The sequence below is a fragment of the Dendroctonus ponderosae genome, unplaced genomic scaffold, assembly GCF_020466585.1.
Source record: "Dendroctonus ponderosae isolate FM_Combo_2020 unplaced genomic scaffold, Dpon_F_20191213v2 Dpon_F_20191213_1, whole genome shotgun sequence".
Taxonomy (NCBI): domain Eukaryota; kingdom Metazoa; phylum Arthropoda; class Insecta; order Coleoptera; family Curculionidae; genus Dendroctonus; species Dendroctonus ponderosae.
This window is the reverse complement of record NW_026017110.1, coordinates 9,666,872-9,684,804: the sequence shown is the minus strand read 5'-3', so window position 1 is coordinate 9,684,804 and position 17,933 is coordinate 9,666,872. Positions and strand designations below refer to the sequence as shown.

General features: G+C 34.9%; 2 protein-coding genes across 2 annotated transcripts in view; both read right to left on the bottom strand.

Moving 5' to 3' along the window:
* Positions 1 to 8,837, bottom strand: part of LOC109541195 — a 26,458-nt gene extending 17,621 nt beyond the window's left edge. Inside the window, exons 1-8 of the mRNA XM_048660652.1 lie at positions 8,569 to 8,837; positions 5,927 to 6,140; positions 5,647 to 5,810; positions 5,425 to 5,590; positions 5,169 to 5,334; positions 3,884 to 4,088; positions 2,873 to 3,115; positions 2,210 to 2,646 (exon numbers count right to left, since the gene is read on the bottom strand). Of these exons, the coding sequence (XP_048516609.1) occupies positions 2,210 to 2,646; positions 2,873 to 3,115; positions 3,884 to 4,088; positions 5,169 to 5,334; positions 5,425 to 5,590; positions 5,647 to 5,810; positions 5,927 to 6,129 (1,584 nt within the window). The 5' untranslated portion in view covers positions 6,130 to 6,140; positions 8,569 to 8,837. The remainder of the gene's footprint in view (positions 1 to 2,209; positions 2,647 to 2,872; positions 3,116 to 3,883; positions 4,089 to 5,168; positions 5,335 to 5,424; positions 5,591 to 5,646; positions 5,811 to 5,926; positions 6,141 to 8,568) is intronic.
* A 3,491-nt stretch (positions 8,838 to 12,328) lies between these two features.
* LOC109541202 (cytochrome P450 9e2) overlaps positions 12,329 to 17,933 on the bottom strand; it is a gene marked incomplete in the record, with an annotated part of 9,047 nt that continues 3,442 nt past the window's right edge. The window contains 6 exon segments of the mRNA XM_048670618.1: positions 12,329 to 12,942; positions 13,142 to 13,384; positions 14,321 to 14,525; positions 15,640 to 15,805; positions 15,891 to 16,056; positions 16,114 to 16,277. Coding sequence (XP_048526575.1) covers positions 12,503 to 12,942; positions 13,142 to 13,384; positions 14,321 to 14,525; positions 15,640 to 15,805; positions 15,891 to 16,056; positions 16,114 to 16,277 — 1,384 coding nt within the window.

The following is a 17,933-nucleotide window of genomic DNA, read 5'->3' as shown; positions in this document are numbered from 1 at the left end:
AGGCATGGACGCAAAAACCTGGACATCTTCCTCGACCATCTAAACAAACAGCACCCAGACATCCAATTCACCATGGAAGTTGAACAAAACCACCAACTGTCCTTCCTGGATGGTTTGGTGTCGAGGCAGGGGAATCGTTTGGACCATAAGATATATCAAAAAGGCAGCCCACACAGACAGATATCTTCACAAGCTTTCTAACCACCATCCGAGTCAGAAGCAGGGAATTATTAAAACTCTCACGGATAGAGCCAGAAAAATATGTGGGCCACAACATCTAACTACAGAACTACAGCACCTGGAAAAAGCTTTTCTTCAGAACGGTTATTCCCAGTTGGACATCAAAAAAGCTGTAGGAGTGGGCCGRGCGGAAAAAAGTGAATCCACTATGAAAGCTTTCCTGCCCTTTGTTCCCAGGGTTACGGACAGAATTGGGAGGCTCCTGAGGAAAGACAACATAAGAACAATCTACAAGCCCACAACAACGATCCGAGAATGTCTAGGATCAGTTAAAGACAGAAGAACCCCCCTCGCAACTGCAGGAATCTACCGGATTCCATGCTCCTGTGGAAGCGTCTACATAAGAACTACTAAAAGATAGGTTGCGACGAGAATAGAAGAACACCGACGGAATTGTAAACTGGGACATGTAGAAAAGTCGGCAGTGGCGGAACACGCCCTCAGCGATGGAACACACAACATCTATTTCGGAGAARCACAGGTCCTGGCCACAACAACAGGGTATCGCCCCCGACTAATACGAGAARCCWTTGAAATCCACAGATACGACGGCAATTTCAACAGAAAAGAAGAGACAATGGCGCTAAACAGTATATGGTTTCCAGCACTCACCAACSCAAAAATAGCAAGAAAAAGCAACAGCTCAGGACAGGAGAGAGGATCCAGTACACCGGAGGATTGCAACAGCCAACAGAATGCGCAGGCTCCGATGCACGTCATCACAAAACACGTCAGCGCAACCGGTGCATATATACAGACTGCGCCCGAAGAATCGCATCGGAACAGTGCAAGCCTTCAAGCAAACCACTTCTGAAGATGCAATTCACTCGTGCTTGCGAAACGTCAAGAAGAAAATCTACCCAACGGCCTAAAACCCCGAAAAACCCATTAGTTTCAAGGAATGGCCTCGAAAGTCTATCTCTTTTGATCTTGAACATGTTCAGGCCGGACCACGGCTTGACGAGCGTTTTATATCGGAATAAGGAATAAGTCATAGGCACGGCACGTTGGATAGGAGTGAAATATACAAGCTGAATTGTTCTTCCTGTAAGGTGTCCTATATTGGCAAGGCCTATATAAGACAATTAGAAAGCTGAGGAGCTGAATCAAAGGGTATTTAGAGTAGCTTGACAAATTGAATTTCAGACTTTATTTGTCTTTTTCCGGACACAGTTTTGCATCTGCAGTTAACGTGAAGATTCTATATAACGTCCACAGTTCCTCCTTTAGGGTGAAGTTGCTGCAGGATTTGGAGATTCTTAGGGAGACCGATAGTGTGGATTTTAAGTTTCTGAACACACAAGTGAATTTAAATTGTGACTTTTCTCCAATTTTTAAGGGATTATATGGATTCGAATCCCAACACGAATAGTAGTAGTAGTAGTTATCCGAACAGTTTCTCAGGTTTTTTGTCAATTATATTGGTTTTAGTTTAATTTTCATTGGTTTATTGATTTTTCTGCGCAATATGTGACGTGAGGTATGGGACTGCAAATTATTATTTTGTCAAATGGTAAACAAAATTATTTCAGTTTTCGGAAACTCTAATTAATTGGGTATTCAATTATCTTCACTATGTTCACAAATAGTTTTCTGCTTTGTAAATTCTTGTTGGCGTACTTGTACTAATTCCTTTGTCTTTGTATTATGCTTGATATTACCTATGTTTAAAAATCAAAAAGTGCTACTCGGGATAATGTCGATTGCAGAGGAGATCATAAATTATAAATACTAAGCTATTTTATTTGTTCAAATATAATTTGTTATCAATAAAATATAACTTATAACACAAAAATCTAGTCTAATCAATTAAAATTTATATTTTCAATATTCATTTATTAGCAAGCTATTTGAATATCAAAATATCTATATAAATAAAATTAGTTTTAAAACTTTAAAAACATATTTTGATATAAAAATAGCACCCATCCATTGAACAGTAATGATACGCTTTCTCTCAACAAACTTAAGTGCTTGTAAGCCGTTTTAGTCCCAACCAGATACCACCTTCTGGTGCAGGATTAAATGATTTGGCAGATAATTTAATAGGAACTGTGGTTGTTTTAGTTGGTTCTATTTCAAAGTTTAACAGCAAGTTATAAAATAAAGACTTCATTTCTAGAAGCGCAAATCTTGATCCAATACAGTTTCTAGGACCTGCACCGAAAGGCACATATGTGTAAGGTTTGATATTTCTTTTATTCGCATCTGAAAATCTTTCCGGGTCGAAGTTTGTGGGGTTTTCAAAATTTTTTGGATCTCTGTGAATTCCAAATATTGGAATCCAAAATACATCCCCAATTCTTAAATTAACTGGTTTTTCATCCGCGTTTACTGGTTCAATAGTGTACGGTTTAGTAGCAACTCTGTCGACTACTCCTGCAGGCGGCCACTTTCGCAAAATCTCTAAAAATAAGGAAATATCACACCCAAACCAATTTTTTATCTTCGCCTTAATGTTCTTGTAGGTAAAAATGCGGAATTGTTACGAATGTAATGGAAAGCATTGATAACTTATCAGGAAGTTGAGAATGATCGTAAAATATTAGGTTAACTCGTAACGGAAAACATTTTATTGCACTAAAGAGAAAATTTCATTTAAAATGGGGCTGCAAATTAAACAATTATTTACCGGAAATCACCTTATCCATATACTTCATCTTCAGCAAAGAGTCATATGTTACTTTGCCACCATTTAACCTGTGGGTTTCAACAATTTCACTTCTTAATTTATTCTGTATTTCTTTGTTAACTGCCAGTTCATATGAACCAAAACACATAGCATTTGAAATAGTATCAAATCCAGCTAAATAGAAAACCATTGCTTGAGCAGCTAAATCAGCATCTGTTAAATTAGCAAAATCTATCCCTTGACCTAAAAATTATTTTTGTTTAAACATACACATTTGTCTTATTTTAAGCACTAATATTACATGTGTATATACATGGTTTTTATTATTAGCTTTGTGTTGTAGAGGCTCAAACATGAATTTCCAAGGACTTGGTTGCAGATTCAAGCAGTTTTCTTCTACCAATCATCTAATGATTCTAGCATTTAAAATAAAATGTATTAGAAAAAAGCTGAATAAAAAATAAATGATAATAATGTTTGCTTGCTCAAATCAAGTAAAGTGGGAGTGAAAACGTGATTTAACATAAATTAAAGCTTGCAACAAAAAATGTTGATTCCTGTGCGATGACATCAAGCAAGAGAAATATTTCTGCTGTTATTTTTAACTTATCATTTTAAACCCACAAGTTTATATCTTAATTTGGTTTAATTTTTTCACTTAATCACCACAATTATTAACATAACTTTTTATTGGAGGTATATTGGGTTACACCAACCTATTTCATTGTAACTTTCTGCTTTTATCTATGGTTACTTGAGCTTTTGATTTTTAAGTAGCAATAGATATTTACATAATATTAATAAGGCAGATTACTTTAAAACACATTGCTGCCTGCGTTCTGATCTAGTTCTTTGCAAATATCTCTTGCAATTATTTTTTCACTATTTTTCGTGCATTTCATAGTCACCCCTAGACAATACCCCCAAATTAATTAAGCCGATTTTGAATCAGTCTGTATGTAGTTGTGGAGAAAATATAGTATAATTAATATCTATAGACTGTCTACATACCGGAATGTGCAGATTCTTTGACAGTAGCAAAACCTGTTTCTATAGCATCAGAATATTCATGTTGAATTCCTTTTCTTGCTTCTAATAATGTATTCAACATGTCCCGTCTAACGATTCCTTTTTCTTCTCGAACTTGAATAGTTTCTTTAATACTTTTATAGAAAAAGGATGATAGTTCTTTGTCGAATAGACCAATATTGAAAAACTGAAACGAAAACACATTAGTCGCTAAGATGTAAATACATACAGAGTAGACCGTAATGAATACGTTTTAATATAACTGCAGATTCTAGATATCAAAATTATAGAATCTAATCAAACTTGCCTTGGTAAAATGTTGCTCGATTACAATAATTCAGGGCGTTAGAACTTATATATCAATTAAAATTTATCCGCAAAAACTTTGAATTTAATCGTACTTATACGTATATTAAAAATGTAGGGATTACGATCAGACTGATCAATCTGCTGCTACAAACCGCTCTTCTACCGGAAAAACCATCATTCAGGAAATTTCGATTCCGTTATGTCTAATCGTCGCTTCAGGAACCAGCAATGAATAGAACAATATTATGAGAAAACGAAGGACGCCTACGCAGGAATCTGCATGGCGCTTTAAGATCAAGAAGAAAAATGTACAATGAGAAGCATAAACCAAATAAGTTGCTTTGCATATATTTACCTATCTAGTATGGGAGACCCTTTTTTCGAAAAATCGGAAGTACTCTTTATCACTTAGACGAGTTGACATATCCGCCAATTGTAAAATCGCCCAAAATTCTTAAAATAAGTAAAGTCCAAGCGTTATTGGTTGCTTTAATTGGCAATATTTCGAAAACCAGCTGCGTTATCAATAACAAACACGTGTACCTTTATACCTTAAAAACAATCAGTCTAGCAAATTCGTTTTTCAAAACTGCTACCAGAGACAACTCTCTGCTGCTACATTGTTTACCATCAAACGGCTTTGCTGAAAAATAACTAAACAGTAGATCGTGGATGGCGCCGTCTTGAACGTACCTTGAAAATAAGCAAAAATTCGAATTCCTCGCCTCTACAGACTCACTATTCCAAATTGTAAAAGCACAATCAAAATCGTAGATTGAGAGCCATATTTTACTTGATATATTTTGGGTAAATCCGATTAGATGGATATCTTGAATCTGCAGTTACAATATAGCGTATTCATCACAGATAACCCGGTATTCTGAGAAAGTAAATTAAAGCAAAGCTACCAAAACTAAGGACACTTAGCAAAATAATCTTCTAGAGACTGATTATTCACCTTGGTCAGTTTCGGCATTATCAGAATTGCGAAAAATCGCAAACGTTTAAGCAGAGGAGCATAATCTGTGATTCGCTTTCCCATTAAATGGAAAGGGTTGCTTGGACTTTTGAGCGAATCTACTTCGATTCCAAAAGCTGTTGTGGCAATTATATCGTTTGCAAATCTGAAAATATAATTGACGAACATTTGCACGTCTTGTTCATCCATTGCTCAAATGCAGAACACTTATGAAAAAGATACTTTGATTTTTTACCTCGAAAACGTATCCCTCATTTCTACTTCAATAAGTTTTTCATTTTTGTTTAAAAAAAACGCAACAAAATTTTCAGCAGTCCCATTTATGAAATGGAACATTTTCTTTATTTTGCTGCTCGTAAATGAACCGCTCAAAGTAGCTCTCATATCTTTCCATTTCCGACCTGAAAAACGACAACAAAATACTATATGACAATTTATATTTTTTATTCATCGTAACCTGTCAAAGCGAATAAGTTTCCAGCCCATAACGGATCCACATCAGCATCTACTAATGTTCGATGATCAGTAAAGTGGTCGAAATCTCTGACAGTTAACTGTTTAAGTAACTCGGGATCCTTAATAATTAGAGTGGGTATGTGGAACTGATAAATGCCAGAATAGCTGTAAAGGTATAATTAGAGTCACAGATGTGAAAACCGTTCTGGAGAAGTAATTAATTCATATGTTTTATCAATTAACAAATGAGATTCTTAGATATCTGGGGAATAACTGCTTACCGAGTACCTGGAAACATATTGTAGTAGAATTCAATACTTTCTAAGAGGCTCATTTTTTGAAACATGTGTGTCCATTGGTCTCCAACAATGGGCCACGGTTTCGACTGCTTTACTCCCAATTTGGTGAAATGATTCATGGGTTTCAAAAATCGAAACCATGCTAGAACTGCTAGCGTGATTGATAATATTATCCACAGCATCATAAAAGCTTAGCCTGAAAGTTACAAAATATTTGAAGCTAAAACAAGAGCCTGTATACCTGGTGAGCAAATTAGAAATGGCGTCAACAATTTCAGCAATTATGAATAATAAACTAGAAAAACAATATTTTTCGTGAAATTATTTCCAAAACTTAGAAAAAACAAAAACGTATTGCTATTAAGGTATTTTATTAAACAACCGTTTTTGCTTGTATCACACATACATATGCTTATGTATGTGTATGCTATATGTATTTGTTACCGGCAATGTACAAAATACTTAGGCATTCTGCAAACTCTCCAACTCCCCAGGCATTTTGCAGAATTGTTAATACTTTCGGCAATTGCAATAGCACATTGACTACGGTATTTCAGGAAATCTGAAAAATGTCGTAGGCAGTAGTCAATGTGAGTGTCACATAATTTTAATCTTCACATTGACTAGACAATGTGCATAATACCGGGATGCAGCAAAATTGCTGTCTACTCCCTGCCGAGCGGCGATTATGCCAAACTTTGTTGTTCAGTGTTAAAGCAAGGTCGAGCGGAAAAAAAGACATTAGAGAACATAAAAAGAGATTATACAGGAGTCATTATATACGAGTCAGCGAAGACACCCTCGAATATCGTACAGAAATAGCGACTGAAAAAAAATATAAATTTAATATTTATATAAAAGTGTTGTGGTTGTTACCAAAGTATTTGTTTCTGTTACTTTGAAGCATAAAGGAGCAAAATAAAATTATGACGGTCAAGTTTATGTTTTTTAAATGAAATGGCCTGTTTTAATCCAGAATCAGGTGAATCTACATTGAATTTTATGTATTTGTGGTATAACATACTATGTGATCGAATTCAATAGTTTTGGACATAGCGGCATTTAAATCATGGGTAGCAATAAAAGTATACTCTATGATTTTTTTTGATGATTATTTTTTTTACTTAATTATAATAATAATAATAATAATAATAAATGAAATTATTTTATAGGAATATTAAAACAAATGTTCTGGTTTGTGTTTTGTTCTGTTCTCAAATCATATCGTCTATTTTATTTCAAAAAATAATAATAAAGTTAACTTTTGTTACGTTCCCATATTCAAATGTCGTTATGTTCAAAACCATTGGATTAATTCTCATAGCATGTTATCCCAAAAATACTTCTAATGCAGCACACCTTTTCTGGATAATCTTGTGTGTTGTTTCATAGGTATTTCGTCTTTAATTTTTCATTGGAAAAGACGTCTCCTATTCATTACACCGCTTTCAACTTTAAAATAAATAATATGTAAACCCGAATACCCAACTACCGAAAAATCAATTTTTTGCACGACACAAATAGGACCGGAATAAGAACAAACTAATAATCAAAAAGAAGCACTGGAAACGCGGTAAATTTCACAAAATTGTTTGCTACTTAGGGCAGTAAACAACAGTAAATTTACCTGCAAAACTAGGCAACAAGGTTCCGTTGAAAAACTAACCTGCAACGTTTCGAAGTTACAGGTTTATGCCCATTGTCTAGTCAATCTGAAGATTAAACATATGTAACACTCACATTAACTACCACATACGACACTTTGCAGATTGCCGAAAGTAGACGCGATTCTGCAAAATGTCTGGCGAGTTGGTCAGTTTGCAGAATGCCTAAGTATTTTGCATATTGCCGGTAACATATACATACATAAACAGGATGCCTCAAAATTGTTGGTCAACAATGATAACGTTTCTACATAAGACCTGAAAATAAGGCCAGTACTTTATATAAAAAAGTTTCCCATCTGACTTTCTTATGGAATTATGGGCATTCAAAGTGAAAAATTGAAAAATTAAATTTATTCTTAATTATGACACCGTTTATTTGACGTTGGTGAAATTTTTGTTTTGTTTTGTGATTTTTTGTTCTGTTCTAATTTCGTGCATATATGTGGTCATGGACAAAATAAATCAATCGGGTGGCAATTGAAGATATACCATAAGTCAATAAAATCGCATGCAATTGTGTGCTAAATATCTGTGAATCGTAAGATAGTTTTGGCTGCCAACACTCCACCAGCAAGGATCAAGAGGGAGGCAACCGGCACTTCCTGCAACCTTGTCTCATTTCCCGCATTTATAACTTAGTATCTCAATCTCCCAGTCATCTCAGTTTCAAGTGGAAAAAAAATTTACAGTTATTTTTCTGCAGGAACAGATGTTTTTTATACAGTAAATCTATACTTGATAAAAGTGAGCATATGCTACTAATTTGATGGCCTGATTGGAATAGGTATCTCCGTTCCAACAGTTACCTGTACTGCATCTTTATGTCCAACTCCGATTTTTTTAAATTTATTTTAAGTTTTTAATCCCATTGAATTAGAATTTGATCAGGAACTTTTTTCATATAATTTCTTTGTAAGACTAGGTATTAATAAAACATATTAACTGTTAGGTACTTACAGTTAATTGAAATAGACGCGAGTGCACAAACCAATCTCTGGATTGCACTGCGGTACCTACTGACTTTAAGGTAAAGCTGAACTACGGTTCCCTACAGAACGGAAGCACTACGGTTCCTTAAGACTGCGTAATGCGAAGCTTACAAAGTTACATAGGTCTCATATAAAGCAACTTGAATTAACGACCGATTTAGTAGTCTGTTTACGTTTTTCCTGATGGAATTGATTAGATAAAGTGATCCAGACATTTTCGAGGTACTATTCCACTGACGTAAGATGGTACACTTAATAAACTTGAAAAATGAAAATTGTATTGAAAAAACAAACTCAACACGAGTGTTGAGCGAGAAAACGTAAATTAGACAGAGCTAGCTAAAACATAGATAGCGCTGAATAAAACGATCTGACTATGGAAAAACTGGCGAGAAATCTGTAAGCGTGGCAAACTGTTATGTTTATTTCACTTAAAAGTAGATACGATCAATGTGCAAAATATTAAGGGTCAAGTATTCAAGCATTCAATACGATATACGAGATAATTAAACAAACATATGACGGGCAGAGATTCCTGCCAGATGGTTTGCCTCCGTCAACGTAAGATTGATAGAAACTTCCACAAGGCGCTATTAGAACAATAATTTAAACAAACTAATACACCCGCCTTCAAAAGTCTTGCACCCCCCTAGTTATTTGGACATTTTAAAATTTTGTAAAACTTTGCAGACCCCGTCGCTTAATCTAGATCTGGAGAGGGAAGGCTTCTAAAAAACGGCAAAATGGATTTAATTTCAAGGAATTATTAGTTATAAAAAGGAAACTCCATTCCGGACGCAAACATGTTAAACATTAAAAAATCTAATGAACGACTGAAAAGAAAAAATTCAACAACATAATTAATATTCAGTATTTGAGCCTCTACTTCTTAACAACGCATTCACAAGTCTGTCCATTCCAATAATCAAGTTATTGATTACTTCCTGAGGGATATTTCCCCATTTCTCTGTAGTAGCAATAATAAGTTCTTGGACCTTTCTTGGTGGATTATTCCGATTGAAAATGGCTCTTGATACATAATTCCAGACGTGTCTGGCAATCTAGTCTTGCGATGTTTCGGTTTTCTGATACCTCTTGAACAGCGCTGGTGCTATGTGTCCTGACATTGTCAGCCATAAAGATAAACTGGTCTCCTAATTCATCACGTAGGGGTATAATTATAGGAATAATATTATTTGCAAGGTAAGATGCACCTGCCATCGACACCGATGTGTGAATAAGTGGGGTCCTTCTATTGAACATAATACCCCNAAATCATTTGTGTTCCACCGCGATATGAAGCAACTCCAACGGCTGTATGAAGCCTATTTCGGCGTCCTGCTTCTCTCCAAACTCTTACTCGGTAATCATCGCTCACCAATCCAAACCGAGATTCATCGGTAAAGAGCAAGATTCTGCACTCTGCCCATCGCCAGTTTTGATGGTCGAAACGGGCGCTTCGGTGGCRATGAGTTAACAAAGGAACTCTTAAAGGCCTTCTGGACCGCAATCCTGATTATAAAGRTCTTCGGCGGATTGTAGCACTGGATATCAGACGGTTATACGTTCTCTGGAACTGAGATCTTAGTGCTGGTAKGGTGACTGAGTGCTCTCTACGGGCTGATTTGAGAAATATAGCGATCTTTGCGTATCGTGGTAACGTGAGGACGACCACTTCGAGGTCTGCTGTTCACTTCACCAGTCTCTTCATAGCGTCTAATTGTCCTGCTAACTGTGCTTCTGATAAAGTTCAGCCTGGTGGAAATATCGTGCCTAGATAAAGAGCCTGGGCCGTTTGCCACAGAACAATAATTCTAGTACTATCAAAAGCTTACAACTCGTTTCTAGGTATGTCTCACGATTCTTGCACGATTCAGATTCTAATGCCAGCGACTAGTGATCAGTATAAAGGTGCAATTTTTGCAGCAACGCAGTTTCAAAGGGGCAAACAATTTTTTTATTATTTCGCCGTTTTTTCTACTTGAAAACAAGTGGGTTTTTTACTAATAAAACAATTCTGTATAAATTAAGGGTATGTAGTAAATACAGAGGGGTGCAGGACTTGTGTGCGTGTGTACCTTCAAAACGCAATACTCAGCAGCGCCACTGAGAAGCGCCGCACAGTGACCCGTGTGAAAAGGCGCTTATTACATAGCCAGGGTTCCTAAATTGTACAGGTGGTCTGGTAACTTTCSGCTAACTTTATTTTAAACGATTTATCGCTCCTAATGGAGGRCAATCTGTCCCTTCTTTTCTTGGTGATTTCCCATAATTAAATAAACTYGCCCAAGCCTTTGGAATTGCCTAGCAGCAGTGCCATAGAGAMAGGAGAAGAAGCTCGCCCAAATCTGTATACATTTAAGGAAGTCGACCTTAACCGGAATTAAACCTTATCTKCTCCTAACGTTAGCCAAGTAAAAAAGATAGTTCGGTTTCTAATTATATTTTCACCACATGTTATATACATGCACCATACAGGGTGATTCAAAATTGGCGTCATTCCTCCGGAGGTGTTGTCTGGCGGTGTTTTAGGAGTACAGAGAACATAGTAAAAAAAATTAATTGTTCTTAAAAACTGGGAAATTTGCCAAACTAAACTATATTAGAAAAACGGCAACAATGTTTTTCAATGTAATCTATTGCCTATCTTCCAATGAAACATGGAACACTTTCAAAATAATGTTTAATAGCAAAGTTGAAATTCGATTTGCAACTGTTAATATCTTCTAGAAATTATCGAAAAAAAAATTACAATATGTTTCTCGTACCCTCCAAGTGAGCCCCTGAAAGGGAATGACGCCAATTTTGAATCACCCTGTATATGCTTGTGTTTGTTTCGATTTATTGTGCTCAAGTAGTGGTAAACACCACATCAGTACTTTTCTTACCCAACCAATTCACTAGATAAATCACCCTACACAATTCAACCCCACAAGCCCATAACCGCGCCGATAGCGGTTACAAACCCTTCATGTATAATGAAAAAGACCTTGACTTACATCAAAACTATTTGTTAATACAAACATAACATTATTTGACCAGACAGAAAATAATTTGGGATACAAATATGTTTTCATTAAGAATCACATTTTATCTTACGCAATATGTTACGCAATAAGTTGTGCGAAATAATATCAAAAGTGGTTGCTGTTTATAGAAACATAACATGAGTAGTATGGTAAAAACCATGTTTAGACAATAACATATTTCGATGCTAAGTATGGTTATTATCAATTATTTATAATTATTTGTCTTGCAGACAACAATGGAATGTTTGAACGCGATATTAATATCTGGATAAATCCGTCATATGTACAGAGTGCATCACATCAAATTGATAATCATATTATTGTTATTGATCTTTTGATTGATGATTCAATCGTTCTTTTGAGTCTGCCAGTGAGGGTACATGTTTATAATGGGTTCACAGCGAAATTTTTAAATATTTGTTTACCTCCCGTATAAGCAAGGCGTCCCCTAATTAAACGGTAGGCACTTCTACATTCTTTGGCTCAACAGAATACAATTTGATCCAACAATTTATTACACAAAATATCGTGATGATAAAATAATCTGAAAAAACTTGATGATTTGAAATATCCAATAGAATCATTAAAAAATCTTGGAACCATGAATACGTTTTATAGGTACTGTGTTTAAAAACCAAGAAGTGCAGCTCGTGATAATGCTGATAGTCGAGGAGGTCATAAATTATTAATACTAAACTATTTTATTTGTTAACATTTAATTTATTGTCAATTAAATATAATTTATAATACTTTTAGTGTTATGAGCTAACACTACCTAGGTAGCAGCAATGAGAAATATGACGTATTTTTGGTTGGCTGCATAAATAAAATTAGTCTAAAAAGTCAGTAGTAATGATATGCTTTCCAACAAACTTAAGTGCATGTAAGTCGCTTTAATCCTAACCAAAAACCACCTACTGGTGAAGGACGGAATGATTTTTTACATAACTTCAACGGAACTGTTGTTACTTTGGTTGGTTCAATTTCAAAGTTCAACAGCAAGTGATAAAATAAAGTCTTCAGTTCTAAAAGCGCAAATCTTGAAGCAATACAGTTTCTAGGACCAGCACCGAAAGGCACATATGTGTACGGCTTGATATTGCCTTTATTCTCATCTGAAAATCTTTCCGGGTCGAATTTTGTGGGGTTTTCGAAATTTTTCGGATCTCGATGAAATCCAAACATTGGAATCCAAAATAAATCGCCAATTTTTAAATGAACAGGTTTTTCATCGGCGTTTACTGGCTCAATAGTATACGGTTTAGTAGCAACCCTGTCTACTACTCCTGCAGGCGGCCACTTTCGTAAAATCTCTGAAAATGAGAAAATATCACATATATTATAGGTAATCTATGTGGAATTTATTACGAATCTAATGGAAATCCTTGATAACTTATCAGGAACTTGAGACTGATCGTAAAATATTAGGTTTAGCTGGTAATAGAAAACACTTTATTGCACTAAAGACAAAATTTCATTTATAATGGGGCTGTAAGTTAAACAATTATTTACCGGATATCACCATATCCATATACTTCATCTTCAGCAAAGAGTCATATGTTACTTTGCCACCATTTAACCTGTGGGTTTCAACAATTTCACTTCTTAATTTATTCTGTATTTCTTTGTTAACTGCCAGTTCATAAGAACCAAAACACAAGGCATTTGAAATAGTTTCAAATCCAGCCACATAGAAAACCATTGCTTGAGCAGCTATATCGTCATCTGTTAAATTAGCGAACTGTGACCCTTTACCTAGAAATTATTTCAGTTTAAACATATACATATGTCGTATTTGAGACACTAATAATATACAGGGTGTCCCACCGAGAACCGCCGTGGTCGATATATGGCAAACTATAATTAGGATATATGTATTCGAAAATTAGACAGTGTGCCAAAATCATTAGGGGCAAACGATCTAAAATATTTTCAAGATGGCCACGCTACCGGAGGTAAGTATCAATGAGGAGTCTAACCGTTTTTGATATATCTACTTCAAACTTTATGTAAAAAATTACAGTTGCATCCACTCGAATAATTATTCGTTTTTTTTATATAAGCGAATACGTCCTACTTAATTTGAGTCGAATTTCTTGTTGCAGAGGACCTACTTTAATGGAATTTCGACATTTTGATAAGTATTAATACAAAGGGTAAAAAAATAAGTTTCAAAACGACTTTAGAAAACCGTCCAAAATCTTTTTTTTTTCAAATAGAAACCCCAATCCATTTTTGACAATTTTATCTTATTAAGTATTAAATATAAGGGTAAGTTTGTGTAAAGTTGTCTATTCCAAAAGTGTGAATTTTTCGCAATATTGTCAATTTAATGTTTTCGTATTGTTATTTTGTCGCATTTTGTTTGAAATACTGTCACTTTTAGTTGTCATGACGAAAGTGGCCATTTTTAATACAACAAATGCCAAAGCAATGCTGACAGCTGTCAGTTACCCTTTGAACGTTATTAATAATTATGCCCGGACGCATAGTGAGATTTAGTTAATCGGTCAACTGATATTTCAAAAGCTTGATTAAATCAAATTTATTCAATAATAATCTAAAGCTTAATTTAAACTTCCCACAGTAATAAAAAAGTGTGTCTTATTTAAGCGTCATTAAGATTCCTGTTACAAATAATTTAAGCACCCTGAACCTATAGGTGGAGAAAAATATAGTCTGTGTACATACCAGAATGTGTATATTCTTTGACAGTAGCAAAACCTGTTTCAATGGCTGCAGAATATTCATGTTGAGTTCCTTTTCTTGCCTCTAATAATATATTTAACATGTCCTCTCTAACGATTCCTTTTTCTTCTCGAACTTGAATAGTCTCCTTAATAGTTTTGTAGAAAAACGATGATATGTCTTTCTCAAATAGACCAATTTTCAGCAACTAAAACGATAACACGTTAGTTGTGTACTCGCATATACGGGGTAGTCCGTAATGAATACGTTTTAGTGTGTAGCCGCAGATGCTAGATATCAGAATTAAAGGATTAATCAAACATACTTTACTAAAATTTTGCTCCATGAGGATAATTCAGGACGTTAGCGTTTCTATTTCAATTACAAATTTATGCGCAAAAACTTCGAATGTACTTCTAGTTTTCAGGTACCTGCTACACGTAGACGGTAGATACGCTCTGCTGTTAGATTATTTTGCATTAATAATTTTTACTGGAAAGGTATATAGGAATTTTGAATGGCAGAGTTGTTGGACTGATTGTTTGTTCGATAAAATATCTACTAATTTGTCGTCCATAAGCCAGCCAGTTTTCGAAATATTGAGAATTTTATGAATAATTCATAAATTATGTCAACTCAATCAACCGATAGGTAATTGCAATTTAATCATAACAATTAAATGTCAATCATCAACTCAAATAATCTATCAAGTCTGGGAAACTGTTTGTCAAAAATCTAAAGTACTCTTCATTCTCATTCATATGGACCAACTGTACAATCGCATAAAGTTCCTAAAATAGATAGTATAAGCGTTTATTGATTGCTTTAATTGGAAATATTTTGAAAACGGACTGGACCATCAATAACACACATGTATAACTTTCAACCTCAAAAGTCTTGCAAATGCGTTATTGGTTATTGAAAACTGTCACATTGCTTACCATTAATGGACGTTGCTGAAACATAACTAAACAGCAGATCGTGCATAGCGCGTACGTAACTTAAAACTAAGCATAAAGTCGAATTTCTCACCTCTAAAAACTCACTATTGCAAATCACTGAAAAATTACAATTAAAATGGTTACTTTTAATTAAACCTAATTAAACTTGGAACTTTGACATGTATTATAGCAATAGAACAATATTTTACAAAGAGTATGTTTGGTTAAATCCTATTAATTGGACTTCTAGAATCTGCAGTAGCTATATGACATTCACCACGAATTACCCTGTATTCTGAAAAAGTAAATAAGAACAAAGTTACCAAAGTAAATTACACTTGACTGAAAGCAAAATGATCCATTTTAAGACTGATTATTCACCTTTGCCACTCGCGGCGCTATCAGAAATGCGAAAAATCGCAAGCGTTTGATCAGAGAAGAATAATCTGTGATCCGCTTTCCCATTATGTGGAAAGGGTTGTTTGGAGATTTGAGCGAATCCACTTCGATCCCAAAAGCGGTTGTAGCAATTATGTCGTTGGCAAATCTGAAAATGTAATTAACGAAAATGTACAGGTCTTCTATTGTTCAAAGGCCGAACATTTTTGAAAGAGATGATTTAATTTTTTTACCTCGAAAACGTATCCCTCATTTCTACTTCTATGAGTGTTTCATTTTTGTTTAAAAAAAAAATTACAAAATTTTCCGCAGCCCCATTCATGACATGGAACATTCTCTTTATTTTGCTGCTCGAAAATGAACCGCTCAGGGTGGCTCTCATATCTTTCCATTTCCGACCTGAAGAACAGCAAAAAAATACTATTATGACAATTTTTAATTTTTATGCAGCCTAACCTGTCAAAGCAAATAAGTTTCCAGACCATAATGGATCTGCGTCAGCATCTACTAATATTCGATGATCAGTAAAGTGGTCGAAATCTCTGACAGTTAGCTGTTTAAGTAACTCAGGATCCTTAATAACTAGAGTGGGTATACTGAACTGATACATGCCAGAATAGCTGTAAAGATATAATCAGAGTCACATATGGAAGAGACGAGTACATATTGAAACAAATAAATACCAAAAGACGACAGCACATGCATAAAAGTCCCATCTACACAAATTTGCTTAAAAGGTTCTATTATCTAGTAACATAAAATTTCATCAGGGTGAAACGTTTAAATTCATTGTAACAGTGTTAAATTCTTCACCATTAGCAATCTTACAAAAAGAAAGAACAGGTAGCACGAAAGGTTATAGGAAATCTTTCCCTCCCGATGCTAGGATCTGAGGACGGGAGTAGTTTAAGTAGTAATAATTAATGAAAAATTAGGAGCGGTTGCTATTAGTGCCAGTCGAAATCGACTTGTAAGCGATTTGTGTCGCTTTATACCAGCGACTAGTGTGTTTTAATTATTAATCGGATGAATGCATCTTACAGAGTAGCCTCTTCGGAATTTTAATTATTAGTTGAATATTAATGATTATCATGTTAATTATTGAGTTTCACAGAGTAACTTTTTTGACTGTAATTGAATATTCATTTCGACTTTCTTTTTATTTATTTATCTTTGAGAATGTTAAACTGGGTTCCTTTAAAATCTATTTGAACTTAAATAAGGTTAATGCTGGATATAAAATCTTAAAGAGAACACAAGAGAAACTCGTTAAGTTGATACCAACATAGCAAGTACTGGCTATGAAGTTGCCGCAGTATTCGACTCAAATTTAGATTCAGTTCGAATAATTAACTTAGTTAGGGACGAGTACTAGCTGTGGAGATTCCGCAGTACCTAGACTCTGAACCAACACTGTCTTAAGATCAAGGCCCACGCGCTTACGAGTGGCGTCATCCCATGTAGGCCAGTTTATTTCCCATTTCGAGGGCGTTAGTATGGATTAAATACCCTGTTACTGGTTACTCCGTTCTTAATGTTTTTGCGTCAATAATTATTAGATTTACCACAATAATTGTTAATAAGTGTTTTGGAAAGACTGCTGAGAATAATATTCGCAATATTTTTAATTGAATAATTACTGCAACCCTAAAAATGAGTGAGATGTGGTTGGTCAATAAGATGCTTTTGAAATAGGTTGAAAACGAAATATCTTTTATTAAGATTCTAAAAATATATTCTCAAAATACTAAATAACTTTTTTAATAGCTTGTTGCCTTTTTATAACTGGCGCAGGATTTTCGCTTTCTTCGATAGCTTGTGAAAAACGTAATTATTCAAGTTCTTTCAATTTCGCAACTTTACTCTTCCGAGTTTTGATATCTTTAGTAATATATATCGAGGATAATTTGCAACATTGACGGTATTGCATCGGCCTAAATGAAGGTTTTTTAGATTAATTGATAGTATTTCACCTATGAGGAGATCTTAGTCTTAGGTTATCCATAGAATACAACATATTGAGAAATGAAGCTTACACACTACTCTTGGGTTGGAACCATATTATTTACCGTCAACCCCGTGGGGGGACCGTCGATGTGGTCTAACTTCTGTGCAGATTTAATCTACTGCTCAATTCATTCTTTACGGACGAAAAACTGGCCTACATTGTCTGACGTCATCAAACTTTTAGATTTCAGCACTGCAGCCTTGTTCTTAAGACGCTATTGTCTGAACCCGTTGAGAGTTCGTTAGTAGGAGAGTACTGGCTGTGGGGA